This window comes from Oryzias latipes, chromosome 8, assembly GCF_002234675.1.
Source record: "Oryzias latipes chromosome 8, ASM223467v1".
Classification (NCBI taxonomy): Eukaryota; Metazoa; Chordata; class Actinopteri; order Beloniformes; family Adrianichthyidae; genus Oryzias; species Oryzias latipes.
Genome location: NC_019866.2, coordinates 17345169 through 17372793, shown reverse-complemented (window position 1 = coordinate 17372793; position 27625 = coordinate 17345169). Strand labels below are relative to the sequence as shown.

At 45.7% G+C, this 27625-nt stretch overlaps 1 protein-coding gene and 1 long non-coding RNA gene across 3 annotated transcripts in view; one reads left to right on the top strand and one right to left on the bottom strand.

The window, feature by feature from the left end:
* prkcb (protein kinase C beta) overlaps nucleotides 1-27625 on the bottom strand; it is a 301159-nt gene that overhangs the window by 25221 nt on the left and 248313 nt on the right. The window contains exon 17 of one of the 2 annotated variants that reach the window (XM_023957696.1): nucleotides 21681-27535. The exons of the other annotated variant lie outside the window; for it this stretch is intronic. Within the exon in view, the coding sequence (XP_023813464.1) occupies nucleotides 27359-27535 (177 nt within the window). The 3' untranslated portion in view covers nucleotides 21681-27358. Of the gene's footprint in view, nucleotides 1-21680; nucleotides 27536-27625 lie in introns of those variants that run through there. 2 annotated transcript variants of the gene reach the window in all.
* LOC110014724 overlaps nucleotides 24485-27625 on the top strand; it is a 50424-nt gene continuing 47283 nt past the window's right edge. Inside the window, exon 1 of the long non-coding RNA XR_002289721.2 lies at nucleotides 24485-24591. This is a non-coding gene — a long non-coding RNA (uncharacterized LOC110014724). The remainder of the gene's footprint in view (nucleotides 24592-27625) is intronic.

Genomic DNA, 27625 nt, shown 5'->3' with positions numbered 1-27625 from the left:
GTGTTGAGTGGTTGTGCGTTGTGCACGTAGACCCAAAAAACGAACTATAAAAACTTGTGTAGCGACTCGAGAACACTGAAATGCTTAAGTTTTTAAGTCCAGTTGCAGGCTTTTGGGTCATTGGACACATTGGGTGTTCATTGATGGCAAGCTGAAAGTTCAACGTGTTGAACTTCTTCATGCTAAATGACCAATTGGGAACTTGGATTTGATGGTGACGTGTATGCCGCGTCCTTCTCAAAACTCGCATTAGGTTACATTCCTCTGTAGGTAGCAGACAAGCGCCAGTATACAGTAAAAAAACAAAATAAGAATAATCCCTTCATGTCCAGTCTGAACAACACAAGCTGAATGTGGGTTCATGTATAGCTCAGTCTAGAATGCAACACAGAGCAGATGTGAATGCTGCATCACTGGTTGAACTTCCAGTCCGCAATGAACGCTCGTGCGCGGAACCCGCGACCAGACTTGCATAGCGATGAATAAATGGGAGTGTTCTGGACGTGGAAGTCCAGAATTCGGCCTGACATGTGTTTACAAGTCAACCCAGCAGTTGTGAACTTAGCATAGCGCATTAGCACAAATGTCTGAAATATAAAGATATATATATATATATAGATAGATAGATATATATATCTATATATACATACTGTCACGGTGCCTCCGGCTGCTACCCCTCCCCTCCCTGCTCCTTCATTGGAACCAGCTGACCTGCATCATCTCATCACCTGGCAGACCTTCTTAAGGAGATCCATCCCAGCATACTACGCCAGTCCGTTATACTCACTCCGGTGCTTACGTCTGGCCTCAGGTCTAGTAACTTCGCTCTAGCAAATTCGAAGCCTTGTACTTACCCTTGTCTCATGCCTTCAGGTCTTCTCACCACTAGTCACGCTGGTTCCCCGTCTTGTTCCTGTTTCACCGTCCTCGGCTCCACCTCACGCTCCAAGCTGTGCTCGCCGTCCTCGGCGCTTCACCTCGTCACAGGCTGTCTACTCCGTCCTCGGCTCCACCACTCGCTCCAGACTGTGCTCGCCGTCCTCGGCGCTACACCTCGTCACAGGCTGTGTACGCCGTCCTCGGCGTTCCTCTTCGTCCACGACTCTCATCCCCTCTCAGATTAAAACTTCTGACTCTGCCTCGTCTCCTGAGTTTCTTCCGGGTTCCAGCATCTGGGTCTCCATAGGGTTCGATCATGACACATACTTTATATATATTTGTGGGCCAATTTTTCTTTGGCCCACAAAATAATTGAAATCTAAAGAGAAAAATCATGTGGTTTTTCTAAAACACATTTAAACAACACACAACAGTTAGTTGCGGCTAGTTGTACAAACTAATAATTGAAAGGTTTACCTCACTAGCGTCATGGTTCTACAAGATGACATAATTTTTATAAAGTGCATGTTTTTTTTCTTCAAATTGGTTCTCGTTTTTTTTATCCAGTGCTTGAGCAGCTCTCCTTGAAGATTACTTATGTACTTTAGATTTTGTCACCCCATCGTTATGCAACTACTCAGTCACAACCACTGCATTTACTTTATGTCTCTGCTTGTTAACACTTGGGTGTTCTATAGGAAATAATTGGTACAAGACACAGTTATTAAACGTAAACCCAGGCTTGGTCGTCGCTGCTCCTTGCCCTTCTGCCGTGGTTTGGGGTGGGGTTCGGGGCTTCCGGTGCCTGGCGGGGGCGGTGGGGGGCTCCGTTGGTCGGGGGGTCGGGTCCGGTGCCTGGGTGGGGCGGGCTGGGGCGCTGCGTGGTCCTCTGGGCTTGGGTGTGGGGGTGCGTGGTGGAGGGGTGGGGTGGTGGTCTGGCTTGGCTTGGGGGGGTGGTCCCCTTGCCTGTGCTGGGGGGGGGGTTGGCGGGGGGCCCTGCTCGGGGCCCAGCGGCGCCGGATGGGCTGCCCATCTGCACCTGGGGCTTGGATCGGCCCTTCCCTGGCTCTGGGACGGGACGGGACAGCCCTCTCGGGGCCCCCGGTCGCTCTGGGTGTCACCCGCTTCGGCTGCGGGGTCTGGGGTGGGGTGGGGTGGGGGGCTTGTCGGCCCTGTCCTGTGGGGGGGGCGTTCTGGGGGGGGGGGAGGGGGGGCCATTATTGGTACGGGTCGGGGGGGGCTAGCGGGTCGGGGTCTCCACTGAGGCAATCAGTGGTTGCCTCGGCCGGTTGGCCTCCTCGGTCCCGTCGAGGCCTGACCAGAGCTCCTCTAGGGCCGGCGTCTGGGGGTGGGGGCCTGGGCTTGCTCCGGGGGGGGGGGCGACGCTTTCTGGCTCCTCTCTCTCTCTCTGGGGTGTCGGCGCCTCCGGGGGTGGGGCTCCTGGGCTGGGTGGCCCTGGCCCCTTTGCTGGGGGACGGCTGTTTGACCACCGGGGGACAGTCTACCAGCTGTCCCCAACTTACCCCCTTCCTCATATAACCTCATATTAGGGTGAGGGGGTGGGGGGTCTAGCCTGCGATGCGCCTTGGGGGGGGCTACTTGGGAGTGGCCCCTCTCCTATGGTTGCCGTATGGAGTGGGCCCCCCCTCTTTCGGTTTTATTTGCACCTTAGACATGTAGAGTCCTTGGTAGGGGGGGTGCTTGGACATCACTGCAAGCAAGCAGCAGATGTCCTCCTGGCACCCTACCCGCCAATTTTAACCGCACATTAGACATTTAGGGCCCCTTGGTGTGGAGGGTGAGGGGATATCACTGTAAGTAATCAGGAGATGTCCCCTTAGTGCCCTACTCGCCAATTTTAACTGCACCCCCCTTAGTACACACACCCCTCCCCCTTCAATATATACATTCAAACATAAACACACACACATGCACACAAACACCCTCTCAAACACCCATACACGCACACACATTTTACAAGGAAGGTGGGACCTGGGTCCATCTGTCCCCTACCCCTTCCCTGGTGGGGGGTGCGGGCCCCTTGGCGATGTGTCCCTTGGGTGCCGGCTCCCTGGGCCCGGCGGTGCTCTCTCCGCACGGTGGGGGGGTTCATATTACACCTGAGCCGGGGGTGTTCGTGTCCCTGGGGGGTGGGTCCTGGTCCTTGCCCCTGGGCGCTGGGCCCCGCCAAACTTCCAACATGGCCGAGCCTGGTCGGGCCATATTTATAACACCCCTTGTGGGCCGCCCTTTTTTCCCCGGGGTTCCCCCCTCCTGGGCGGGGGCGGCGGGCCCCTGCCTTGCTCCTACCTGGACCAACCGTGGGCCGGGTGGGTGGCTGCCTGGAGTGCGGAGCGGGTCTCCCTTGGGGGGTCCTGGCCTGGGGTCGGGGCGGGGGGATGCCCGGAACTCCTGGGTGGTGGTGGGGTGCTCGTCTGGGGCTGTGGGCGTCCCTCTCCGGTGGGGCCCTGCGTTGGGCTCTTCCGGCGGGGGGGCTGCTTTCCTGGCTGGGCTGGGGCGGCGCTCTCTTTCCCTCCGCGCCTCCCTGCTCTCTGGCTCTGGGGGCCTCGCGGCGGTCCTGCTGGCCCTGGCCTGGGTGGCGGTCTTGGTCGCCCGGGGGGCGGTTGTTCCCTGCCTGTTCCCGTATGGCGTTGGGGGAATTCCGGCTGCCGCTGCCGCTGCTGCTGCGGCGGGGGTCTGGGTGTGGGGGTGGCTGGGCGCTCCTCCTCCTTCTTTTCACATTCCACCATCCATTTTAGAAGAACATGAACACTCACTTGAGCACAGGTGTTAGCTCACCTTTGCACTAATAGTTTGCATGATTGAATGAATGAAAGATTTCACACTAGTTGGTTTAAAGGCATAGGTATGCGTTCGTGAACACTATCTGTTTTGTGTACATGTTGACATGTGGACATTTTTGCAGCTAGCAGGTGTGTTGATAATATTTGAGTGTGTGTGAACAGGCCCCGCCCTTTTTGTACTACATTTGAACCGTACCGTAATGATAAACAACCAGTAAACCTGTCTGCTCTATGCTGCTTCATGGTCTTACCCCCTTTCCCCTCCTATTATCACCCTCCTACCCCCCCTCTCTCTCTAACGTCCCTCTCTCTTCTTCCCCTCTTTCCTTTTCCGTCCGGTCCAACACCAAAGATTTTCAAACATGATTGAAATTAATAAAGTTTGGCCTCAATTACAAAAGGGGTTTATTCAGACATACCTTTGGTTTGTCTGAAGTTGAATAACCTCTCTTGTTAAAATAAAATATGTCCAACACAAGAGGCCCTCAGCTCTCATCTGTTTGCCTAGCTGTTGGACAGGACAAGTTTAAAAAAACAAAAAAACAAAACGTAAACCCAGTCGCAGCAACAGCATTGAATTCCGAACAGCTTTAGAGGCGGTGAGATGCAGCTGAGTTGCTTGGTAGTGTTGTATGTAGGCCATGCTCTCTGCGTTTTCATTGAAGTTATCAGACCCTGACTTTAGTATCATGGCAAGGCTCTTATAAGCGGCAGCCATGAAATATGCACAGCCTGTGCTCGTCATCTGCATCCTTCTACATAGCCTCACCTTTCTCCTTTCTATGTCTCCCTTTTTTCTCAAATTACATCTCTTTTTTTCATTGGTACCCTGTTTTTTATTTTACATTAACATATTTTATAAAAGGATCAATTAAAATAATAAAATATGTAAAACATAGAATACCATTTGGCATCTCTTTATCTAATTTATTTAGTGTTTTTTTTCTGAACTCTGCATGCATTTCAAAAACACAAAAATTCATAAAAACATATGTAGCACAAGGAAAACACTGTTAAAAGCTGCATTTCTTCATTGGAATTTGCACACGCTGCACATAACAGCATCTTAGATTACACTGTTAAAGGATTGCTGTCACAATACACACTAACATATTGAAATGATGGAAATTGAGAAAAAAAAGAGTTTCAGATACTTACATTTACTTTTCCCTTTTCTGCAATTGTAGTTTTACCGAAAAAACTCCTTTACGTGATCACGTGAAGAATATGAGAACATTTGGCACCAACGTATTGTGTGGTGGGACTAAAGCTGGATCTTGTGGAGGAGGTGGCAGAGCAGAACACTCTGACCAGGTTCAGGGCTATCATGAGGAATCCCTCACATCCCCTACATGAGGCCTTCACCAGCAGGAGGACCACATTCAGCAACAGACTGCTGTCCTACCGCTGCTCCACAGAAAGACTAAAGCAATCTTTTGTTCCTCGTGCCATCAGGCAATACAATTCTCTGGCAGGGCATCTTGAAAGCAGTTTCTTGCATTTTTTTATTTATTGTATTTTTGTTATCCATAAATATTTTTAATCTAGTGCTATTTTTGACTATTTTTGTTGTTTTTAATGTGTGTGTGTGTTTAATGCATGTCAGCAGATAGCCATTTTTAAATTTCCTAAGGGATTAATAACCCTTGTGCTGTCCTGGGCACTTTAACATTGGCAGTTGGGTCATCTAGACCAGTGTTTTTCAACCAGTGTGCCGCGGCACACTAGTGTGCCGTGGGAGATGTTCAAGTGTGCCGTGGGAGATTGCCCTCATTAACTGATTTAACAACATTTCCCATCTTCAGCCAGGATTTCAGCTCTCTGTTCATCCAAACAGGCCCTGATAAAACACTGAGGAGTTAGGAATATAAAAGATCGTAAAATACTCTCTTTGCGTTTATTTTATTGTATTAAAGACATTTTGATAAGAATGACGTTACCACGATTCAGCTGCAGCTCCGGCTGTATTTTGGAAAAGTCCCGTTGCTTTAACTGTCTCCACCAATCATTCTTGGGGAGCTTAATCACATGTCATCAGTCTGACCAATCAGAAGTGGTTAAAGTCTTCACTTCCTTGTCCCGATTTAGCTCGTAAAGTTGCTCAGTTCTAACATAAATACCAGCTAAAGCTCGTATTTAGCGGTGTAGCTTTCCACAGAGTCCGGTATCAGACCGTGGAACAAGTGAACAAAACAATGAAGCTCCGAAAACCGATCTTCGGCCGTTTAATGCACTACATCTCCCATGATGCATTGGGTTGTGAGATTGACAACGCACAAGATCTGTTGTTAAACGTCTTGAAACCAACGAACACACTTCAAACTGTTTTTAAATCTTCTAACTTAACTTTTATTGCATCTTTTAGAAAAAAACAGCTGCAGTTTCCAGCTTTTTCTGCAACAATTATCTCAAAAATGCATGTGAGACTGTGGAGGGAGGGGCTGTAGATCAATACAGACTGAGTTTCTCCTTTTTTTTTTAATTTTTGGATGCTGGTGTGCCGCGGGATTTTTTTTAAGGTTAAAGTGTGCCGTGGCTCAGAAAAGGTTGAAAAACACTGCACTATATTACCAAAGGTGTTTGCTCACCTCCCTTGATTCACATAGAAACTGAAGTGCTATCCCATCCCTAACCCATAGAGTTCAATATGAATGCGAAGCGGAGAATGGTTGCTTTTACAAAGACCTTCAAAGGGCATTGTCCCATTTATACCATTGTCATATCTTAATATTTGAATCGTTTTTCACAAGAAGCGAACTATTGAACACGCTGTGTGACGTGTTGGCATGGTAACAGCTGCCAAACCTGCAGCTTGCTCTGTTGCAGCTGGTGTATAAGGACTAATCAGTGGATGGAAAGTTGCTGTTCTTGTCTTTTTGAACCAGGAAGTCTGACAGTCTTTCAACTGTCCATTTTGTGGGGGGGGGGGTTGTGTTCACCTCGTCCATTTCATCCTCTAAATCAGTGTTTTTCAACCAGTGTGCCGCGGCACACTAGTGTGCCGTGGGAGATGGTCAAGTGTGCCGTGGGAAATTGCCCTCATTAATCATTAACTGATCTAAAAACATTTTCCATCTCCAGGAAATCAGCTCTTTGTTCATCCAAACAGGCCCTGATAAAACACTGAGCAGTTAGGAATATAAAAGATCTTAAAATTAATTTTTCTTTGTGTTTATTTGATTCTATTAAAGACATTTTGATAAGAATACGGTACCGCGATTTACCTGCAGCTATAGTGGTTTGCGGAAAAGTCCCGCCCCTTTAACTGTCTCCGCCAATCATTGTTGAAGGCTTAATCACATGTCATCAGTCTGACAAATCAGAAGTGGTTAATGTCTTCACTTTCTTGTTCTTAATTCTGGTGATAAAGTCACTCAGTTCTAACAAAAATACCAGCTAAAGCTCGTCTTTAGCGGTGTAGCTTTCCACAGAGTCCGGTGTCAGACCGTGTCAGACCGTGAACAAAACAATGAAGCTCACAGACGCGAGTCTTTCTGCCCTTTTTCGGCAGTTTTCACACTACATCTCCCATGATGCATTGGCTTAAAGGGCCAGTGTCCCCGTGTCGTCCGCGTGAAATGTCTAGAAACCTCAACGAATAAACAAACAGTTTCTAAATTTTCTAATTTAACTTTTATTTCATGTCTTAGAAAAAACAGCCGCAACTTCCTGCTTTTTCGGCCACAATTATCACAAAATGCACAAAATGCACGTGAGAGGGGGGGGGGGGGCTGTCAATCAATACAGACCATGAATTACTGCTTTTCTTTTTTTTGGATGCTGGTGTGCCGCGGGATTTTTGTCAAGGTTAAAGTTTGCCGTGGCTCAAAAAAGGTTGAAAAACACTGATCTAGACCCACTAGACAGTGCACTGAACCTTTTTTCTTCAATGATTTGTGAACCTCACTGGTGTCCATGGATTACATGAAATCTTTCCACCTTTATCCACCTTTGTCATGGTAGGAATAACACGTCAAAGTAAGGGTGGGGTCATCTAAGATAGCACAAGGGTTAAAGACAGATTCTATTCTATTCTATTCTATTCTATTCTATTCTATTCTATTCTATTCTATTCTATTCTATTCTATGTATATAATTAAATTTATTTTTCATCCTGGATTGAGGAGACAATAAATCATCCCTCACAATGTGACGGTGAAGCTTTTCATTTAACCTGTTGGTCTCGAAGTTAAGCCATTAAAGGGAAACATAGAAGACAAACCAAAGTGAAACATCTCGTTTACTATTTACCATGCGGCCATTTCATTAAAAGCTGCATTCACACTGATTCGCATGACACATTCGCATCAGCCACCCCTCTTTCACCGTGTGGCGAATTCACTGCTCACCGCCTGTTCAAAAATGTGTTCATAAGCCCCAGCCACATTTGGGAGTAGCTAGCAGCTAAGGTTTTAAGCCTGATCACTACATGGAGCTGGGTCTCTGTCTCATTTAAAATGCATGAAAGACAAATTATGTTGGGAGATCAGGTTTATTTATTTTGAAGAGCTCTACAAAAACATTGGTAATGATTACATCTCCATGTTCGGGTTTATGAGATCATACAGAAACTCTTCCAGTACAGTGAGCTTCACTCCCGCTGCTATGTCTGAAAGATGGATGCTTCTGCTGTGTTTCCTGTGATCGAGTTCGAATGCTTGCTGTCCCAAATTAACCCAAGAGGGAAAATACAAAAATATCGATACAGAGGTAGGATTACTATCTAAAATTTTCATAACTCTTTGTATAGCAAAAACGACTTTACTAAATTGGAAAAACAAGAAAAATATTAATGTAAGTCAATACGGGAATCTGCTGTTTAATCGTATCAGCTTGGATTAAATGTCAGCCGAGAGTTCAAGTAACATAAAGAATTTAGTGTCTCTGCCGCTTATTGTCTATCTGCTGTGGTTTAGAGGCTGGGGTCGAGGCCTTCCAGTGCTCGGCGGGGGCAGTGAAGACTGTTAGTCAGTGGAGTCGGGTTTGGCGCCTGGGTGGGGTGCCTGGGCTGTGGAGACCTGCGCCCAATGCTGGGGGGGCTGGGGGACAGTTGTTTGGTAAGGGGGGGATGCTTGAGCATCACTGCCACCAAGCAGGAGATGTCTTCTCAGTGCCCCACCCACCAATTTTAATTGCATCTTAAACATTTTTTGTTTTTCTTTTGCATGCTTCAGACATCACCACAGTCAAAAGCATGGATTTTATTTGCTCCAAGCTTGTGTGGTTACTTTTTCTGCTACTCTCGTTGCTCCTAGTAGCTGAGTGTAACCCGCACACCGGCCATCTTCAGAAATTCTCTGACAACTCTGCGGTTGTTGGCTGGAGTACAGGGAACTTGTGGATAACTTCATGAGGTGGGCTGGAGCAAACCACCTGCTGCTCAATCTGGAAAAAAACAGTGAGATGGTGGTGGACTTCAGCAAGTAACCACCAGCTTTCCAGCCTCTCAGCATCCTGGTCAGAGATGTGGCAGAGATGGAGGAGTACAAGTACTTGGGAGTAACCATCGACAACAGACTGAGCTGGAAGAGCAACAGCACTGCTGTGAATAAGAAGGCCAGCTCCAGACTCTACTTCCTGAAGAAACTAAGTGTACTTCCTGAGGAAACTAAGTCTACTTCATGAGGAAACTACCAGTCTGTTGTGGCCAGCACTCTGTTCTTCTCGGTGGTCTGCGGGGGGGGCAGCATATCTGCCAGGGACACTAATAGACTGAACAAACTGATCAAAAGAGCTGGCTCCGTAATCGGATGTAAAATGGACACGTTTGAAGCTGTGATAGAGAGGAGGACTTGAAATAAGCTCATCTCCATCATGGATAATCCGGAGCATCCTCTCCATCCTGTTCTTGACGGTCAGTGGAGCACCTTCTCCAATAGGCTCAGGCAGCTTTGCTGTCACACAACCGCTACAGGAGATCTTTCCTACCTCACTCCATTGGACTCCATAACTTGTCATCCATTTGCAATAGTTAAACCCATTTAAGGTCTGTCTGTTTTTCTCCACAGCTGTCATGGAATCCAACTGTTTTTCACTGATGTTTCTTTCTGATTTATTGTTCTGTTCTCTGTATCTTGGGCCCAACGCTGACCCTGAACAACCCAATTTCCCAAGCTGGGATCAATAAATTATCTTTATCTTATCTTAGCTTAGCTTAGCTTATCTTACCATGTCCTCTGCCTTTTAGCTCCTTCAGGGGGCCAAGATCTTTACTAATTTAGATCTTCGCAATGCCTATTATCTGGTCTCGATCAGGGTAAGAGACGAGTGTCCACAACTAATCTGCCCCTTCGTTTTGAGAACAGGAAACTGGCTCAACGGTTCGTTGGTCCCTTTCCCATCTCTTAAGTGATTAATTAGTTGCTGTTCGCCTGCTGACACCCAGGACTCTACGTATACACCCCACCTTCCATACCTCCAAGGTAAAGCCCATCAAGACCAGCCCTTTAGTTCCTCCTGCCAACTCCACCTCTGGCTCGGTTCATTGATGGGGGTCCCACTCATATGGTGGACGGGGCTTGCAGTACCTGGTAAACTGGGAGGGCCATTGTTCTAAGGAACGTTCCTGGGTTCCTGTTCAGCTTCTCCTTGACCCTGATTAAATCTCCCAGTTTCATAGAGACCATCCTGACCAACTCGAACAACCGTCGATGCCAGTCGTTGAAGAGGGGGTACTGTCATGACAGTAGCTGCCCCGCCCTCGCAGTGGCTGCTTGTCGGGGCTGATTCTCTCCACATGTTCACCTTTGTATAAATTACTGCCACACAGCTTCATCCACCGCCGGGATGTCAAACTTACCAGCCTCTCTAACTTGTAGTGTTCATGAACTCAAGCTAATTATCTTCTAGGAATTTAAGCTCACAGCCTGCTAATCAGCCAATGCTCTTACTCCGTGTTCTCCTTGAGAGCGCTTCAAGTTCAAACTCGGATGTTCTCCAAGAATCTGCCACCTCAAGTACCTGGTTTTAAATGACTTCCTCATTCAAGGTCTACACTGCCCCCACTTCCCTCTAAGAGACTGAGTTTTTGCTTTTCACCTCTCATTGTCTGCTGGTTGTTCCTGTCAATGCCCTCTGATGTCAACTCTGCAAACTACGAGCTCCAGTTCCTCAGTTATCTCAGTAACTGACAGCAGGGCAGTCTAGGCCTCATTTGGGAAACATAGTTTTCCTTCTACAATGTTCTTTGATTTTTGAACAAAAACCCCTCACATATGCTAGTGTTAGAGCCAAAGCATCATATATCATCGGTTTCCTCGACGGAAAGGCGTTGCATTGGGCATAGTAATCGTTTGATCGATATGGCTTCAGTCAACTCTCCTACACCGCTTTTGTGGAAGTATTGAGACGTGTATTTGTCCACTCAGTGAGAAGAAGTGACCCCGTCAGGCAAATTATGACCATCAGACAAGGAGCCAGGAGCGTAGGACTCCGTGGACTTCCAGACTGTGGCTGCAGAACTAGGCCGGAATGGAGAGGCACTACAGGCAATGTTCATCAACGGGCAGTTAAAGGATGAGCTGGCAATTAGAGATCCACCCACAACTCTGAATGAGTTAATCTTCCTAGCCATTAGGTTGGACAACCGGCTCAGAGACCGACCGAGAACGAGGACCCAGTCCCCCGACCATGCCCTCTTCAAATCCTCCATATCATCTTCTATTAACTCTAAGTGCTACGTCTCTGTCTGAGGAGCCCATGCAACTGGGCGGCTTGCCTCTCCACAGAGGAACACCAGCGACGGATCTCCACCGGTGCGTGTCTCTACTGTGGGACCCCTGGACATGTCATTGCCTCCTGTACTATCTGGCCAAAAGACCAACTGGGTAGCTCAGTTGGTAAGGTGAAGGATTGCCACGCAGGAATGAGCAAGCAATGGTAATGGGGTAATTACCATAACAATGGTAAGCACTTATCACCACCCAGTCAGGGCCTTGGGAAAGACCCTTAACGCTGTGAATGAGCGGCCGTAGGCACGAACTGGCAGCAACGCCTCTGTCAGTCTGCCCCAGGGCAGCTGTGACTACAACAGTAGCTTACTGTCACCAAGTATGAATGAGGAGTGAATGATTGAATGAATTATCAGTCGCTGTGGGAGTATTGACAGCCACAACACCCACTGCTAACATCCCCCACCCTGGAACCATTCTCACAGCTATGTCGTGTGTCGGCCGGTTCACTTTTCCTGTTGGCGTTGGTGGACTCAGGAGCAGAGGCAAATTTCCTCGACTACGCCATGGCATCCCAGGTTGGTCTTTCACTAGAGACTCTCCCTTTTCCCATTGTAGCTCTGACCGGATTACTGAATGCTCTGCCCCAGTCAAGCTCGGCATCTCCAGTAACCACCATGAACAGCTCCAGTTTCTAATTGTCACTTCCCCCGATTCTACAGTTATCCTTGGGCATACGTGGTTGTCTCTGCATACCCGCCACATTGACTGAACATCTGGAAGCATTCTGAAATGGGGTTGTCCCTGCCATTCCTCTTGCCTCTGCTCTGCTGTTCCCTCAGGACCTCCAGCTTCTCCCCCTCCTGCTCCACCTGACCTGACCTGCAATTCCAGAGGTGTACCATGACCTCCGAGGTTTTCAGAAAGGACTTGGCTCTCTCACTTCCGCTGCATCGCCCATATGATTGTGCAATCGATCTCCTGCCTGCTGCTCCCTTGCCTACAGGCCGCCTCTATAATCCGTCGAGACCTGAGACTGAAGCCATCTAACAGAGTCTTTAGCCGCTGGGATAATTAGACCTTCTTCCTCCCCGGTGGGGGCTGGTTTCTTGTTCGTTCCCAAGAGGGATGGCTCCCTTTGTCCCTGAGGGCAACTACTGAGGGTTGAATAATATCACAGTCAAGAATAAATATCCTCTACCCCTTATCGAGTCTGATTTTTAAAACCCTTCAGGAGGCTACAGTCTTTCCAAACTAGACCTAAAAAACGCCTACCATCTTGTAAGAATAAGGGTGGGGGATGAGTGGAAGATGGCCTTCAATACCCTATTGGGGCATTTCGGATATTTGGTCATGCCATTCGGCCTTTGCAATGACCCTGCAGTCTTCCAAACCCTTGTCAACGACGTTCTACGGGATTTTCTTAACCGGTTTGTGTTCGTTTACCTGGAAGTTACAGTTACAGAGTATGAACAACATGTCCGAGGTTCTACAATTACTTCTGGAAAAACAGATTGTTTGTCAAGGCAGAGAAAAGTGAGTTCCACAAGGGTTCCAGTACCTTCCTCGGTTACATTATTGAGGGCTAACAAATCAAAGCAGACCCAGAGAAAGTTAAACCAGTAGCGGAATGGCCAACACACTACCTCTGTGAAGCAGCTCCAGCGTTTCCTGGGGTTTGCAAACTTTTACCGCCGTTTCATCCGCAATTACAGTCGCATTACTGCTCCCCTGATCCGACTAACCTCTCCTTCTGTTCCATTCCAGTGGTCGGAGGAAGCGGCCACAGCCTTCAACACTCTAAAACAGGGGTGTCCAAACTACGGCCCGCGGGTCTGTTTTTATTGGCCCGCAGCAAATTTTGAAAATATAATTGAATATGGCCCGCACATGGCGCTTGAGCTCAACTCTGTTGCACTTCTCAGTTTCAACACTAGATGGAGTCGGTCACAGAAAGGTGTTTCTCCACTAAACAAAATTAAGGAAAGAAGAATATTTACCACAAGTCACCAGAAATGGCAGCACCGAAGAAACACAAGATAGCAAGTGAGTGTAGAAGATTTAAAACACGGTGGGAAAATGAATATTTCTTTATGGAAATCAACGGAAAGTGTGTCTGTGTGATTTGCACTGAAGATGTTGCCGTGATGAAAGAGTATAATGTCCGTCGGCACTATGAGACCAAGCATCAGAGCAGCTACGCTTCGTACACAGGTGCCGAACGAGCACAGAAATTCAAGCAAATATGGCAGCTACCCTGCAAGCTCAACAACAGTTTTTTTTCCCCATCGCGGTGAGTCAACACACGCCGTTCAAATAATTGGACCTTTGCTCATTTTTCTGTATTTGGCCCTCACCAAAAAAACTTTGGACACTGCTCTAAAAGAACTTCACCTCTGCCCCGGTTCTCAGGCACCCTGACCCCAATCTCCAATTTATGGTGGAGGTGGCCGCCTCAGACACAGGGATTGTTGCTGTGTTGTCACAACGTTCTCCACACACAGAAGTTACACCCTTGTGCCATCTGTTCACTGCGATTAAGCCCAACTGAGCATAACTACCATGTGGGAGATAGGGAGCTGTTGGCAGTGAAGCATGCATTAGAACACTGGAGACATTGGCTGGAGGGAACCAAATCACCTTTTGTCATCGGATTTGCACTAAGTTAAACAACTAAATCCCCGTCAGGCATGCTGGTGTCTGTTTTTCACCCGTTCCAGTTTTATCTTGTGTCTTATAGACCTGGCTCTAAGAACCAGAAACCTGACTCTCCCGCCAGTTCACTCCGGATGAGATGCCTTCTCCTGAGCCCATCTTCCCTTCTTCCTGTGATCTGGCTGCAGTCTCGTGGGAGGTGGAGTCCACAGTGCGGGAGGCCAAACAACATCACCCGGACCCAGGTACAGCTCCTCCTAATCGCCTTTTGTACCTGAAGCTGTCCGCTCACAGGTCATCCAGTGGGGGCATTGCTCTCGCCGGACCTGCCATCCTGGTGGAGCTCGTACATTTTTCCTGTTAAGATGCAGATTCTGGTGGCCAACCATGACTAAAGACGTACGACAGTACGTTGCTGCATGTCCAACCTGCACACGCAACAAAGCCTCACACTATCCCCCTGCGGGTCTTCTCTGTCCCCTGCCTGTGCCTTCCCGGCCCTGGACCCATGTGGCTCTGGACTTCGTTACTGGTCTACTACAATCCTCATAGTAGTAGACCGTTATTCCAAAGCAGTCTACTACATTGGTCTTCCTCAGCTCCCTTCTGCCACAGAGCTGCCAACCTCCTCATCCACCATGTTTTTCTCCTCCATGGGCTTCCCCCAGACATAGTGTCTGACAGAGGGCCGCAGTTTACCTCTCAAGTCTGGAAGCTTTCTGCCACTCCATTGGTGCCACTGTGAATTTGTCTTCAGGTTTTCATCCTCATCCAATGGCCAGGCTGAGAGGGCAAACCAAGATCTGGAGAGGGCTTTGCGGTGTGTGGCGGACGCAATATCCTGGTCATGGAATGACCATCTGGACTGGGTGGAGTATTCCGACAATTCACTGGTCAGTTCTGCAACCGGTCTGTCCACTTTCGAGTGATCCCTAGGGTTCCAGCCACAACTGTTTCCTGCCCAAGAAGAGGAAGTTGCAGTTCCGGCTGTTTAGGCTTACATCCGGAGATGTTGTTGGGTCTGGTGGATGGCCTGTTCGGCCCTGCTTCGTGCTCAGGAGCGCAGCTGTCGCACAATTGATGCTAAGAGGACTTCTGCTCCGCTCCACCATCCTTGTCAGAAGGTTTGACTCTTTTCTATCAACATCCCTCTGCGTACGGAGTCCAGGAAGTTGTCTCCTTGCTTTCTTGGCCCGTTTGAGGTACTGGTGGTGGTCAATCCTTCTGCAGTTAAGCTAAGGCTGCCTCATGCTATTTAGGTCCATCCAGTTTTCCATGTCTCCCATCTCAAACCAGTCTGTTCGAGTGATCTGGTCCCTCCTGCCGGCCCTTCTCCTCCCGCCCGGTTGGTGGCGGGTTGCCCTGCCTACTCTTTCCGGCGCCTGCTGATGTGCGTCGGCATGGTCGGGGGCTCCAGTTTCTTGTTGACTGGGAGGGTTACGGCCCTGAGGAACATGCCTGGGTGCCCCGCTCCTTTATTCTGGACGCCTCTCTCATCCGTGATCTCCACCGTCGTCGTCCTGAGCGGTTTCAGTCGCCCGGTGGCTCCCGTTGGGAGGGGTACTGTTGTGGTCCCGTGGGCGTGCCTCCTCAGTGACTACTCCACACCTGCTCCTCCTCATCTCGTCACCTCATCTCGTCACCTGCAGCTCATCACAGGGACTATTTATTCTGAGATGGAGCCTTCGGCAAACGCCAGATTGGGCCTCGTGAATTTCTGCCAGCCGTTTATGTGCCTTCCTACCAGCCCGTTTACTTGCCTATCAGCAAACTCCGCCAGTCTGCTCACCTGCCAGTCTGCTCCCCTGCTGGCCTGTTCTCCTCTCCTCCATTCATCCCCTCTGCCTCATAAGAATAAAACCCTGTTCGCCACTCTATTTTGGTGTCTGCGCTTGGATTCTACAAAACTCCACCAGTTTCACAATACATCCACCTCTTTCAGTTAAGCAAAATGCAAAGAACTCTGTGTGTTTTAAAATGCATCAACCAAAGCCACAAGTGCTGTAGCCTACTTAAAAGCAGTTTCTCCAAACGAAAAAGTGGAGGTCAGGTTCACAATGGGCAAAGCAAGAGTAACTCCTTAGTCAGAACAAACAATACCAAGACTTGAGCTGTGTGCTGCTTTTTCAGCTGTAGAGATAGCTGATCTCGACAAGAATTGATTAGCTGATTCATGATTTTTTTCTAATGAAACATAATTTTGCACATATTATTAACTTTTGATACTTGACCAAATTTTTCTATGAAAATTCCTGAAACATGTCTCCCATCTCAAACCAGTCTGTTTGAGTGATCTGTCTTTTTTACTGATATAGTATTATCTTTTAATCATATCAATGACTTTTATAAGTAACATAATCTCCATATATTTTGGATACTTCATTGCCATGCCATACTTCATCTTTGTCATGTGCTTTCTAGGAACCGGATATTGACAAATCATGTAATAAAATGGTTACAGTAGAACAGGGGTGGGATTATATAAGTTCGCTTCCTTCCACTCCCTTTCAAGCAATACTTAATTTTATGTCTAATTATTCTAAGTTTGATTAGTTATTGCATGAATGTATAACTGATGATTGTATTGTTTTTGTGTATTATTCCTATTTGATTGCTTGAAATAAACCATTTCAAATAAAAAAAAAATCAAATCAAAGAATGAGCTAACCCTAACCCTAAATCATAAAGTTTGACACAGTTCACTTTCATAAGGACAGTAAGGTAGTCTTGAGCTACATCTGCAACAAATCCAACTGCGTGGTCGAGGGCAGTTGCGGATAGCTTCCACTTAATCTACCTGCTGACGCACTTCACCACCTCCCAACAGGTACCCCAGGTAACGGGTTTTCTTCCGGGCCCACTCACGTTCAAGGCCAGACCTGCTTTCTGTAGTTTCCCCAGAACGTGACTCAGGTGTTCCTACCAGGTGTGACTGTAGATCACCACGTCGTCCAAATAGGCCACACTACAGTGGTCACATACCTGCAGCACCCTGTCCATCAGCCGTTGGAACGTGGCTGGTGCTCCATGCAGACCGAAAGACATCACTGTAAACTGAAACAGTCCAGCAGGTGTTTAAAACGCCGTATATGGTTGACAGGTGTTGCTGAGAGGTACTTGCCAGTAACCCTTGCATAGGTCGAGAGTGGTGATGAAATTGGCAGCCCCAATCTTCTCCAGCAGATCGTCAATTCTCGGCATTGGATATGCATCGAACTCCGTTCAGTTTCCTGAAGTCGACGCATGTCCTCAGTGAGTCATCTTTCTTGGGAACGATCACCACCAGACTGCACCACTCGGAGTTGGAAGGCACAATGACCCCTAGCTCCAGCATCTTCTTCACCTCATCATTCAGCCTTCCCACCAACTTCTGTGGTACCGGATAAGGTCGTTGCCGGATTAGTTGTCCATCCTTGAGCCGTATGGTATGGCTGATGAGTGTGGTTTTTCCTGGCTGTGCAGAAAAAAGAGATGGCAATTTATGAAATAAGTCCAATATCTGTGTAGTCTGTTCAGGGGGTAAATGTGACAAAGACGAAGGGGTTGAGTGTGTCAGTGCCTCCAGATCACAGTCCAAGTCTTCTTCAGCCTTCACAGCTCTGACCAGCAAAGACTTCTCTGTAGGATGGTTAGCACCTTCCTTCCACTCTTTGAGTAGATTCACGTGATAAGTTTGCCTGTCTTTCTTCTTGTCAGGATGGTGCACCTCATAGGTGACAGGCCCCATCCTGCGAAGAATAGTTAATGGCCCTTGCCACTTTGCCAGGAGTTTGCTGGTAGAAGAAGGGAGAAGCAGCAGAACCTTCTGACCTGGTTGGAGTTCACGATGACGGGCCTGCTGGTCGTACCACGTCTTCCAGCTCCTTTGGGCTTCTTGTTGGTTGATTTCTGCCTCTTCCCTGTACCTTGCCAACCGTTCTGTCATCTCCAGGACAAACTGGATCACACCCCTTTCTGAGGTCTCAGTGGGTTTGGTCTCCCAGCACTTCTTGAGGAGATCCAGTGGGCCTTGGACATCCCAGCCATTGAGGAGTTCAAATGGTGAGAAGCCTGTTGAAGCTTGCGGGACTTCCCTGTAAGCAAACAGTAGAAATGGCAGCCAGTCCTGGCCCGTTAGAATTTCATCAGGTATTCCTACTCTGAAGAAAATTTAATTAACGCTCTCATGACTGCAGGAGCTGTAATGGTCCGCAGGGCAAAAGCTTCTAGGAACCGTGTAGCATAATCACCGACCACCAGAATGTACTTGTGACCACTACTGCTCTTAGGTAAAGGTCCAACAATGTCTGTGGCTATTCTCCTGAACGGAGTGGAAATGATAGGAAGTGTGTGCAGTAATGCTCTGTCTGACAGTTTTCTGGCCAGAAGAAACGTGAACTAACCCGAAGATATGTTTTGTGACGACCCAGGTGACACGCCCATGGAAGTGTGTGAGCTAATTGCATGGCGAGTGGCCTGCAGGTGGTTGGAACAACTAACCATAGGTGTTCACCATCAGCTGCATACAGAACATCATCAACAACAATAAACCGCAGATTTCCCAAACATTTCTCACTTTCTGTCAAGTTTGATCTTCACTTTGTAAAGCTGAAATGTCAGCTGGTATATTGAATTTTCTGCTGTGATTGGGATCTCAGGATACGGCAACTTAAGTTTTTTTCAAACCGTCTTTGATGACGGGACTTTTTTGGCATTTCTTTGCCCCCATCAAAGAAACTGTCATCCATGTGTGGAAGACTTTGCATCCCAGCTTTAGCCTGAGCTCTAGTAAGTATGGGTGCTGAGACATGAACAGCTAGCTCAGCATTAGCTTTAGATGTTTCAGTAGCCTCATTTAATCAAATCAACAGGCAGGTTCTCTACCACCCCAACAGTCAAAAGATATAATTGTTCATTTATGGTCACAGTTACATCCGCTTTGGGTACAAATGTTTGTCATCATGTACACACACATTTGTTTGCCTGCCATAATCAAGTCCACCAAAAGGGATTAAACTCTGTTTGACCAAAGAAACAAACAAACGCTTTCTGGGTCTTTGGTCGGGCCTGAAGAACCAACAGAGGCACCAGGATCCACCTCCTCTTCCTCCGTAAATGAATGGGACGATGGAGGGACTGTGTCTGATGTTGAATCCATCTCCTTCTTCTGGGAATGCAGACCTTTGCGTCTCACCTTTTTGTGGCCAGCCTTCTGCATATCCCACTTCTGACACCAATTTGTCGTGGGTCCCGCAAGGAAATAAAGGCAGAGGCGCCAAGGTGAAATGTATTCTTGTTTTTAATACAAGAACAGAGCACATCCACTGCTCCACAAAGGCTGCATCAACATATGTCTCTCCACTCTGACACTCTACGGTGCACTCTGACACTCTACTCCAACTACTCCACACTGACACCTGTAACAGGTCCTCTTTTAAATGATAAGCCCCTCCTCCTGGGTTTTGCTCTCCATCAGTCCAAAGACAAAATAAAAGAGTCTTACATTGCTTCAAAAACATAAATAAACATACAGAAATAAACAGTTTAATTCAAAGAAACATTCTGTGTTATGTACAGATAAATCCTCCTTAAAAATAAAATACAGACACTGACCGATGCGTCACATGACCCGGTGTGTCGATGATTACTTTCGGGTTACTTCCGCGTAACAAATGGAGCTAATGATGGCGTCATGTGTGCTGTGTGTAAATGTATGCGTGAGGATAAACAGTCGGCAAACCCAGTGTGCACCCAGGGCTACCTGCAGGGGAATAGGGACGGAGAGAAAACGGTGAGTTACAAGAAATGACGTGTTTGCGGGTCCGTGCGTGCGCGTCAATGCGCACGTGGGTGTGTGTGCGAGCGTGTGCATGTGTATGTGCGAGCGCAGCGGCAATCCGACGGTGCTACACCGTCACAGTGGTGTGAACATAGTATTGGTGGTATTTCCAGTGTCACCAAGTCCAAACAGAAAAAACATCATAAGAGCTAAAAGGTGAGCCATTGGGCCAGAATGTGAATATTTTAACATTTCACAGCAGGAGGAAAATGGGGCAAAAGGTTAGTACTCACCTCTGGCAGAAATCAAACCAGCTATATACTGTGACCAATTTAGTTCTCTTAAATGGTCAAAAATATGGTTAAACTATGATTGACAACATTCATTATTACCTATATTTTGGGTTATTAGGCTATAAGGATATTCTAATAAAAAAAATAAAATAAACCAACAATATTTTCCGCACTCTATGGTGAACCTAAAAACTAACTTTTTTTTTCAAAAAGCAAAAGTGTGCCTTATAATCAAGAGCGCCTTATATATGGATTCATTCTAGTTGTTCTTACTGATGTTGAAACGATCTTGAGAGGTAGACTGCGCTCTGTCAAAATGTTAGGCTGGGTGTTAATGTGAATATGCGCTCAGAGTGTATCACAGGGGATACCCCCCCACCCACTCCACCCTCCCACCACTGAACCTTGTGTACCGTGTTGCTTGTATGAATATGTGCTTTTATGTTTAAACTGTTTTATTTTTCTCTTGTATTTACACATTGTATCACAGTGTTGAAATATGACTTTTTTTTGTCACCAATGCCCCCCCCCCCCCCATTCGTAACCCATCTACTGCAGAGGGTGCATCTGCATGACAATAAAAGGATTCTGATTCTGATATGCAACATGGCTAGTATGTAGCAGTGTCGGAGGGCTTTCTTACATGTTACGAACAAGGTTGGGAGTTAGCGTCGGGTATTATGCCAAAGTAATATTTTAAGATAGAATAGTCACAGTAACATTTGTTTAGGTGGTATCTGTATGTTTTTTTTCATGTTACTAACAAGATTAAGAATTAGTGTAGTTACAGTAACATTTGTTTTAGCGCTATCAATCTGATTTTTATGTGTTCCAAAGAAAGTTGGGAGTTACAGGTATTGTGAATAGGGTATCGGAACTAATAGTACTGACATGGCTAATGTAGCAAGTTCTAGAATTACTGTGAACGCAGTTGATAAAGTCTGACTGACAGACCTATCTCTAACTATTTTGACTTGCTTAATGCACCTTGTAGTTCGGTGTGCCTTACACATGAGATAAGTTCGAAATAGACCAGTCATTGACGGTGCTCCTTTTTATCCGGTGGGCTATATGACATGGAAAATACAGTACTTGTTATTTTTATGGATTAAAAAAATATATATATAAACCATTTTTTCTTGACAACAATAAGTACAACACAGTGTCCAGATAATAACTAGCTACGATATTTTAGATTTGTTCTCTGATAAAAAAACGTTTTTATTGTTTTTTAATGTAAAATTCTGCTGACCATAGCTCCCAGTTCTAAGGTGTTCCTATATTTTATTTTTTACATTCATCTGTGATGCACATTTCAATCACTTTTTTCAACAAACAATTTAACAGTAAAGACAGTCAAGTAGTCAATAGACCATCTTTACTTTTCCAAGCAGTTTTACCATGGCAATTGCTTTTTTTTCTTTCATTCCTTATATGAATTAGGTATTTTAGGCCTATTTTTTTCAACAAAGATTTTAAACTGTGGCTAATGACATGCACAACCTTAAGCAAACAGTTTAGTTTTGTGTCCACTGGAACAAATAATCTAAAATTTCTAAATAAAAAAATCCACTCTTTTTGTGTGTGGAGGAGCTGCGTGAACTGCACAACTAAGCCAAGCGCCTTATCTTTCTCGACATGCTTTATTTTTTATTTAGTTGGCTTAAGTCCCTTCAACATATATCATGCAACGTTGGGGTCAACAAACGCAACTGAGATCATACAGGAAGGCAGCTGCACAGCTAAGGAATAGAGATTAATCCAACTGAGTGGGAACTTTCACCGCATCTATAAACACAAGGCCAGGTCACAGGGATGCAAACGTACAATTTAAAACACAATAGAGCATTTTCATTCACAGTTCTCATACATTTAAAACATACATGTGCATTCACACTGTAAAAAAACAAAAGAAAAAGTATTTGCAGAAAGCAAATACTGAGTAGAATAAATGCTTAAATCCAGTAGGGAGAAAAATATCTACAGATACTATTGTTATTGTCATGCAAGGAACACATTCCAGTTCTAGCTAAGTTAAGGAGAAAACGCATGAAAACTATTCTCTATAAATACTGTACAGCACACCTCAGTATTGGGTCCTAACTATAGACGGGCTTGTTTATAGAAGAAAAAGTAAAATCACAACTGTCACAAAAAATATTAAACAAAACATTTTTAAAATCTGTTTTTGTCAATTTGCTTTGTTACTTCAGATATTCCAAATTTCTTATTCAGTCTTTAGAAAACAACTCCAGCAAAACACTTTAAACCAGTTGGAGTTTTAAAATTTAAAAATAATGTAGTGTAAAAAAAGAAAAAGGAAATATATTCTTCTTTTTTCATTTTCAGATCAACTTTTTTCCTAAATAATGCTTTTTTTATTCAGTCAGATTGACTTTTTTGAGTAATATATTTCTTAAATTACCAGATTTGTTTAAATACAATTTTAAAACTTATTGAGTTATTGAAAATTTTCAGTCATAGAAAATACAACAAATAATATTTTAATTTTAAGGTTCTCTTCCAAGATGTATATACGAGGGACTATTAAAGCCACCATAAAAATAAAAACATAAAAAATATTATGAGAATAAAGTTGTAAATTTATATGAAAAAAGTTGTAATTTACAAGAATAAAGTCATACATAAACGAGAAACAAGTTGTCATTTTTTGAGAAAAAAGTCGCAAAAGCCATGCTTTTTTGAAAATATAGGTCAGTTGGTTGTGTAATGTGGATGAATCCACAATACCTCCCAACTTAACCCATCATTGCAGCCATTTATGGCGTTGCCATAAGGTCTTAATCTCTCTTTTTGTGCAATGGGGGGTGTGGGGCCTGGGGGGTCGGCTCTACGAGCAATGGGACCCCTAGGCTGGGGAGACCTGGGCCCAATGCTGGGGGAGCTAGGAGACAGTTGTTTCACCAACCTGGGGCCAGTCAAGCAGCTGTCCCGAACTTACCCTCTTCCTTATATAATCACATATTTGGGTGATGGGGGTGGGCTGTGTCAGTCTTCTGTCCCCTACCCCATCCTTGGTGCGGGGAACCAGGCTCTCTGCAATGGTGGCCGTGTCCCTTGGGTGCTGCCTTCCTGGGCCCGGCTGCCCTCCACCCAGAAAGAGGGTGAGTTCTCTGGCAAGACCATGATCCATGGGATCACATTACCTCTGAGCCCGGGGTTGTCCGTATCCCTGTGGTGCGGGTTCTGGTCCTCTGGTCCAAAATTCCAACAGTGCGTGGGCCTGCTCAGGCCGTCTTTAAAACGCTCTTTGGGGACCCCCACTTCTCTTGGGCGTCTTTCTCCTGGGCAGGAGTGGGCTGCCCCTGCCTTGCTCTCTCCTGGACCGACTGTTGGCTGGCTTGGTGGCTGCCTGGAGTGTGGGGCGGGTCTCCCTTGAAGGACCCTGGCTCATGCCTTGGGTTGGGGTAGGGGGATGCTCAGAACTCCTGGGTGGTGGTTGGCTTCTCATCTAGGGCTGGGGGTGCTCTCCGGGGTCGGGGCACCGATTTGGGCTGGAGCTTGCCCTCTCTGTTTCCCTGTGCCTCCCTGCTCTCTGGCATGGTCCTGGCCTGTTAGGCAGACATGATTGCCCGTTGGGCGGTTTTCCTCTATCTGCTATACCATGCAGGATTTTAGGGGTCTTTGTGAGGGGATGACTGGGCACTCTTCCTATTTTTTTTACATTTCATCATCCACCCCAGAAGAACAGAAACACTCACTCGAGCACTGCTGGTGGCTCACCTTTGCACAAATATTTTGTGTGACGGAAGGAAATGTTTCACATGTGTTGGTCTAAAGGCATAAGAATGCGTGTGTGAATGGTAGTTGTATTGTGTACATGTTGACATGACAATTTTTGGAGCCAGGTGTGTTTGTGACATTTTTTGTGTGTGTTTGGACAGGCCCTGCCCCTTTTAGATTTATTATACATCTAAACCTGTCCTTGTTATCAGAAGTCAGAGCTCTGGTCATCGGTGGGAGCAGTTTCGAGAGTAGTTAAGGCACTTCATCTCCCAGTAACCCCAGTGCTCACTTCCTGGATGCCACACATCTGATTCTCATTCCCCCAATCAACCACAGCATACTTAAGCACTGCACCGAGCTGAGCTAAGAGCGAAGTATTGTTTGTACCACTCTGCCTTCATTATCTAGCGTTATATTTAGACCTGATTTCTGACTCTGTTTGCCTGCCGCCTGCCCTGACTCTCGCCTGGACTTTGGACTCTGGCTGCTTGCATAGACTGGACAAGCGGCTCACTGAGAGCTTTTCATGAGGGCCGCGACGAGGGATTAACCTTGGATAAACACATCGCTCTCAACATCAAACTGGAACTTCTGCTCAAAACCCAGCAGCCACGCAATCCAGCCCCAGGGGCTGCTGGCTGGCTCTAAACATGAGCCCATGCAACTCGGCTTCACCCACCTCTCTCCAGGGGAGAGAGCGAGGCGTATCTGGGAGAACCTCTGCTTCTAATGCGGGCAGCCTGGCCATATTCGCAGCACCTTTCCCAAATCGCTCTGCAGAGCTGGTAAGTGAACCCATGCTCACCTTTACTCTGCCTATCTCCCTACGCTTTGATAACCGCGTAGTGCAATTATTTTGACTCGCGGGCCACATAAAGTTCTAAAATTGGATAGAAGGACCGGACCAGTAGCAGATGCGTGGAGTGAGAAAGAAATAAGATGAAATCTGGATGAAAACATTTGGATTGAAAATTATATTTTAAAACAGAGCATTTTAGAGTTTTCAGGTTAAAACTTTTGTTCTCAATTTCGAGCCAATTGCACCAATAGCTTGATGTACCCTGTGTAAAACTTGGAGAAATGCTGCGTTCATGTGGTGTTTGAATGATAGGAAGAATGAAAAATAACAAACCTTCCAACACCACATGGATGCTGGAGCAGTTCCCCAAACTTTTTCTTGTGAGGGCCACAATAACTCTTTTTTTTAATTTAAACTTATTTTATCTTTCTTTTATTGTACAGCGCTATACTAAAGTTTTAGTAATTCACGATGCTTTTAATAACATAAATAAGACTATTTATGAAATACAAAAATGAACAAATAACTGATTTTCAAAGACAAAGTTAGGAAAAAATATACATTAAAAAGAAAAACCAATAACTAGAGAATCCTCTCCCGACATTTACCCGCTGAGACTTTGAGGGCTGCAGCTACTTACACGTCTCACAGTTTGTGCTAAAACTGAGCAGCTTTGTCCTGCATGTCTGTTTCTCATCCAGTAATAATGAAAAAAGCAAATTTCTACGTCTTCTGCTGCAGCTACGCATATATCTGCGTTACCTTTTCACCAGTACAGTTTCCTCGTTTATTGTAGGAGTTGCGTTTTAAAAATAACCTGTGATAGTGGAAAGTGAGGCAGCATATCTTGATTCCCAGCGCCAGGGGGGGTCAGCTTCTATATCTGGTGGATTGGGAGGGGTATGGCCCAAAGGGATGCTCCTGGGTCGCCACTGACATCCTTGACCCCTCCGTTATCAATGACTTCCACTGGCCAGAACCCAGACCTTGTGGTCAACCTCGGCGTCGGAGCGACCCTCTCTTCAGGAGACACTCGCAGGAGGGGGGCTCTGTCAGATGTCAAAGCTCTGTCTCCCCCTCTGGTCACCGGCGGGAGCAGTCTCCAGAGTACTGACGGCACTTCATCTCCCAGCAACCCCAGCGCTCGCTTCCTGGATGCCACACACCTGACTCACTCAATCAACCACAGCCACAACCACATACTTAAGCACTGCTCTGAGCTGAGTTCAGAGCGAAGCATTGTTTGTGCCACTCTGCCATTATTACCTAGCGTTATATCTTGACCTGATCTCCTGACCCTGTTTGGCGAGTCTCGCCTGGATTTTGACTACCCCTGTCTCCCCTTTGATGATATTTGATATTTGATGCCTGTTATTGACCCCTGCCTCACCATAATTTAGCTTTGTGGACTTTTGGTTGGGCTACTAAACCTGCTGCATTTGGATCCAGTCTGCCCATATTTGTGACACTTGTATTTATTATAAAACAATGTTGGCTCACTCAAAGTATTAGTATTTCCTTAATTTGTGAAATCAATGGTAAAGTAACCACTTACAATGTGCTTTATTTCTCTCAATCTGAAACATGATATTGGTTCTTTTTTGGTAATGTTTTTTTTAGACATGTTTTAGTGTTTGCTTCATAACTTTATTACTTTAATCTTGTAAATTCTCAATTTTTTCAACTTATGAAATAAAAATAAAATATGGACTTCTTAATTGTAATTTCATGACTTTATTCTTGTGCACATTTGAGTTTTCTCATAACGACTATTCTCACAAAATAAAAACTTTTTTTCTGATTACTTTACAACTTTATTTTCGAAAGTTAATTTTTTTGTTTTATGGTGGCCTTAAAGGTCTGTATGTAAAACATTTTCTTTAATCAAATAACTTTAAACATGAACTATTATCTGTGTTTTCAGTATTTTATCTGTTACAAAAATGTGTATGTGTTTCATGTGAAATTCCTGCTTTACCTGTACTCTTTGCCTTTATGTTTATATTTCTTTTGGATGTCAGATATTTCATTTTCTTGTTAAAAGATTATAGGGAAACTACTAAAAAAAAACAATTCATGTCATGCAAAAAAAACAAAAGAAGCATTGTCAAAATACATTTTCAGCTGTGGGTCGAGTTCATGTTCCAATTTAAACAAATACCATAAAATAAAGTGGTTGGATAATTTAAGGTCTATTCACAAAGTAAATGTATAAAATGAAAGGTAAAATTGAAAAAAATTAAAGTCACCCTTGTGATTTTGCATAAACATTGTTTTCGCAAACTTTTTGTTCTCACAACAAGTAACTCAAGCTGTCACCCAAAAATGCAAAAAAATGTTAAAAGCTTCTAGGAACCAGATTTCCATGCATCTTGTTCTTCGTCAGTATTATTCATTGCATCATGCATAATATTGTACAACACACTGTTATAGGAATATTCTGAAAAAAGAAGTTTACCTTAATCCTTGGTAAACTGGATGCTGTTTGATACTGAGCTGAAGCTGTAGATAATGAATGAGCGATTTATCTTTGCTTTTCAGAGTGCTACAGTACAAGCAGTAAGGTTGTTTTATTCTCAATTTGGAGTCAACGCATTGTCCAAGATTCAACAGATTCTATGGTTTTTGAGTTTGGTCACTTGGGACAACATAAGTACTTCCAGGACATTTAAAGGAAACATGCTTGTGGATTTGTGTGGAAAACATTGGGATTTTACAGGCCAAAATCATTGTGTGTGTCTGTGTCCCTGATATCAAGCCTGCTCGGCAGCGGTAGTGGTGGCAGCACTTCCTGGAAACTCCGGGTTGATAAAAGAGAATCCCTGGAACTCGTCTTGGTCCAAATTCTGAATCACTTCCTCATCTGGAGGGGTCAGCACTGGCGGGTGGCGAGTGAAAAATCTGTCAAAGTTCTCCGCTTCCCGTCCACACTGTTGAGGAGGGCGGGGTTAGGGGGGAGGGGAGGGATGGAGCACAAGTAGGGAAGGGAAGGAGGAGTGGGAATGGACAGGAATGGATAG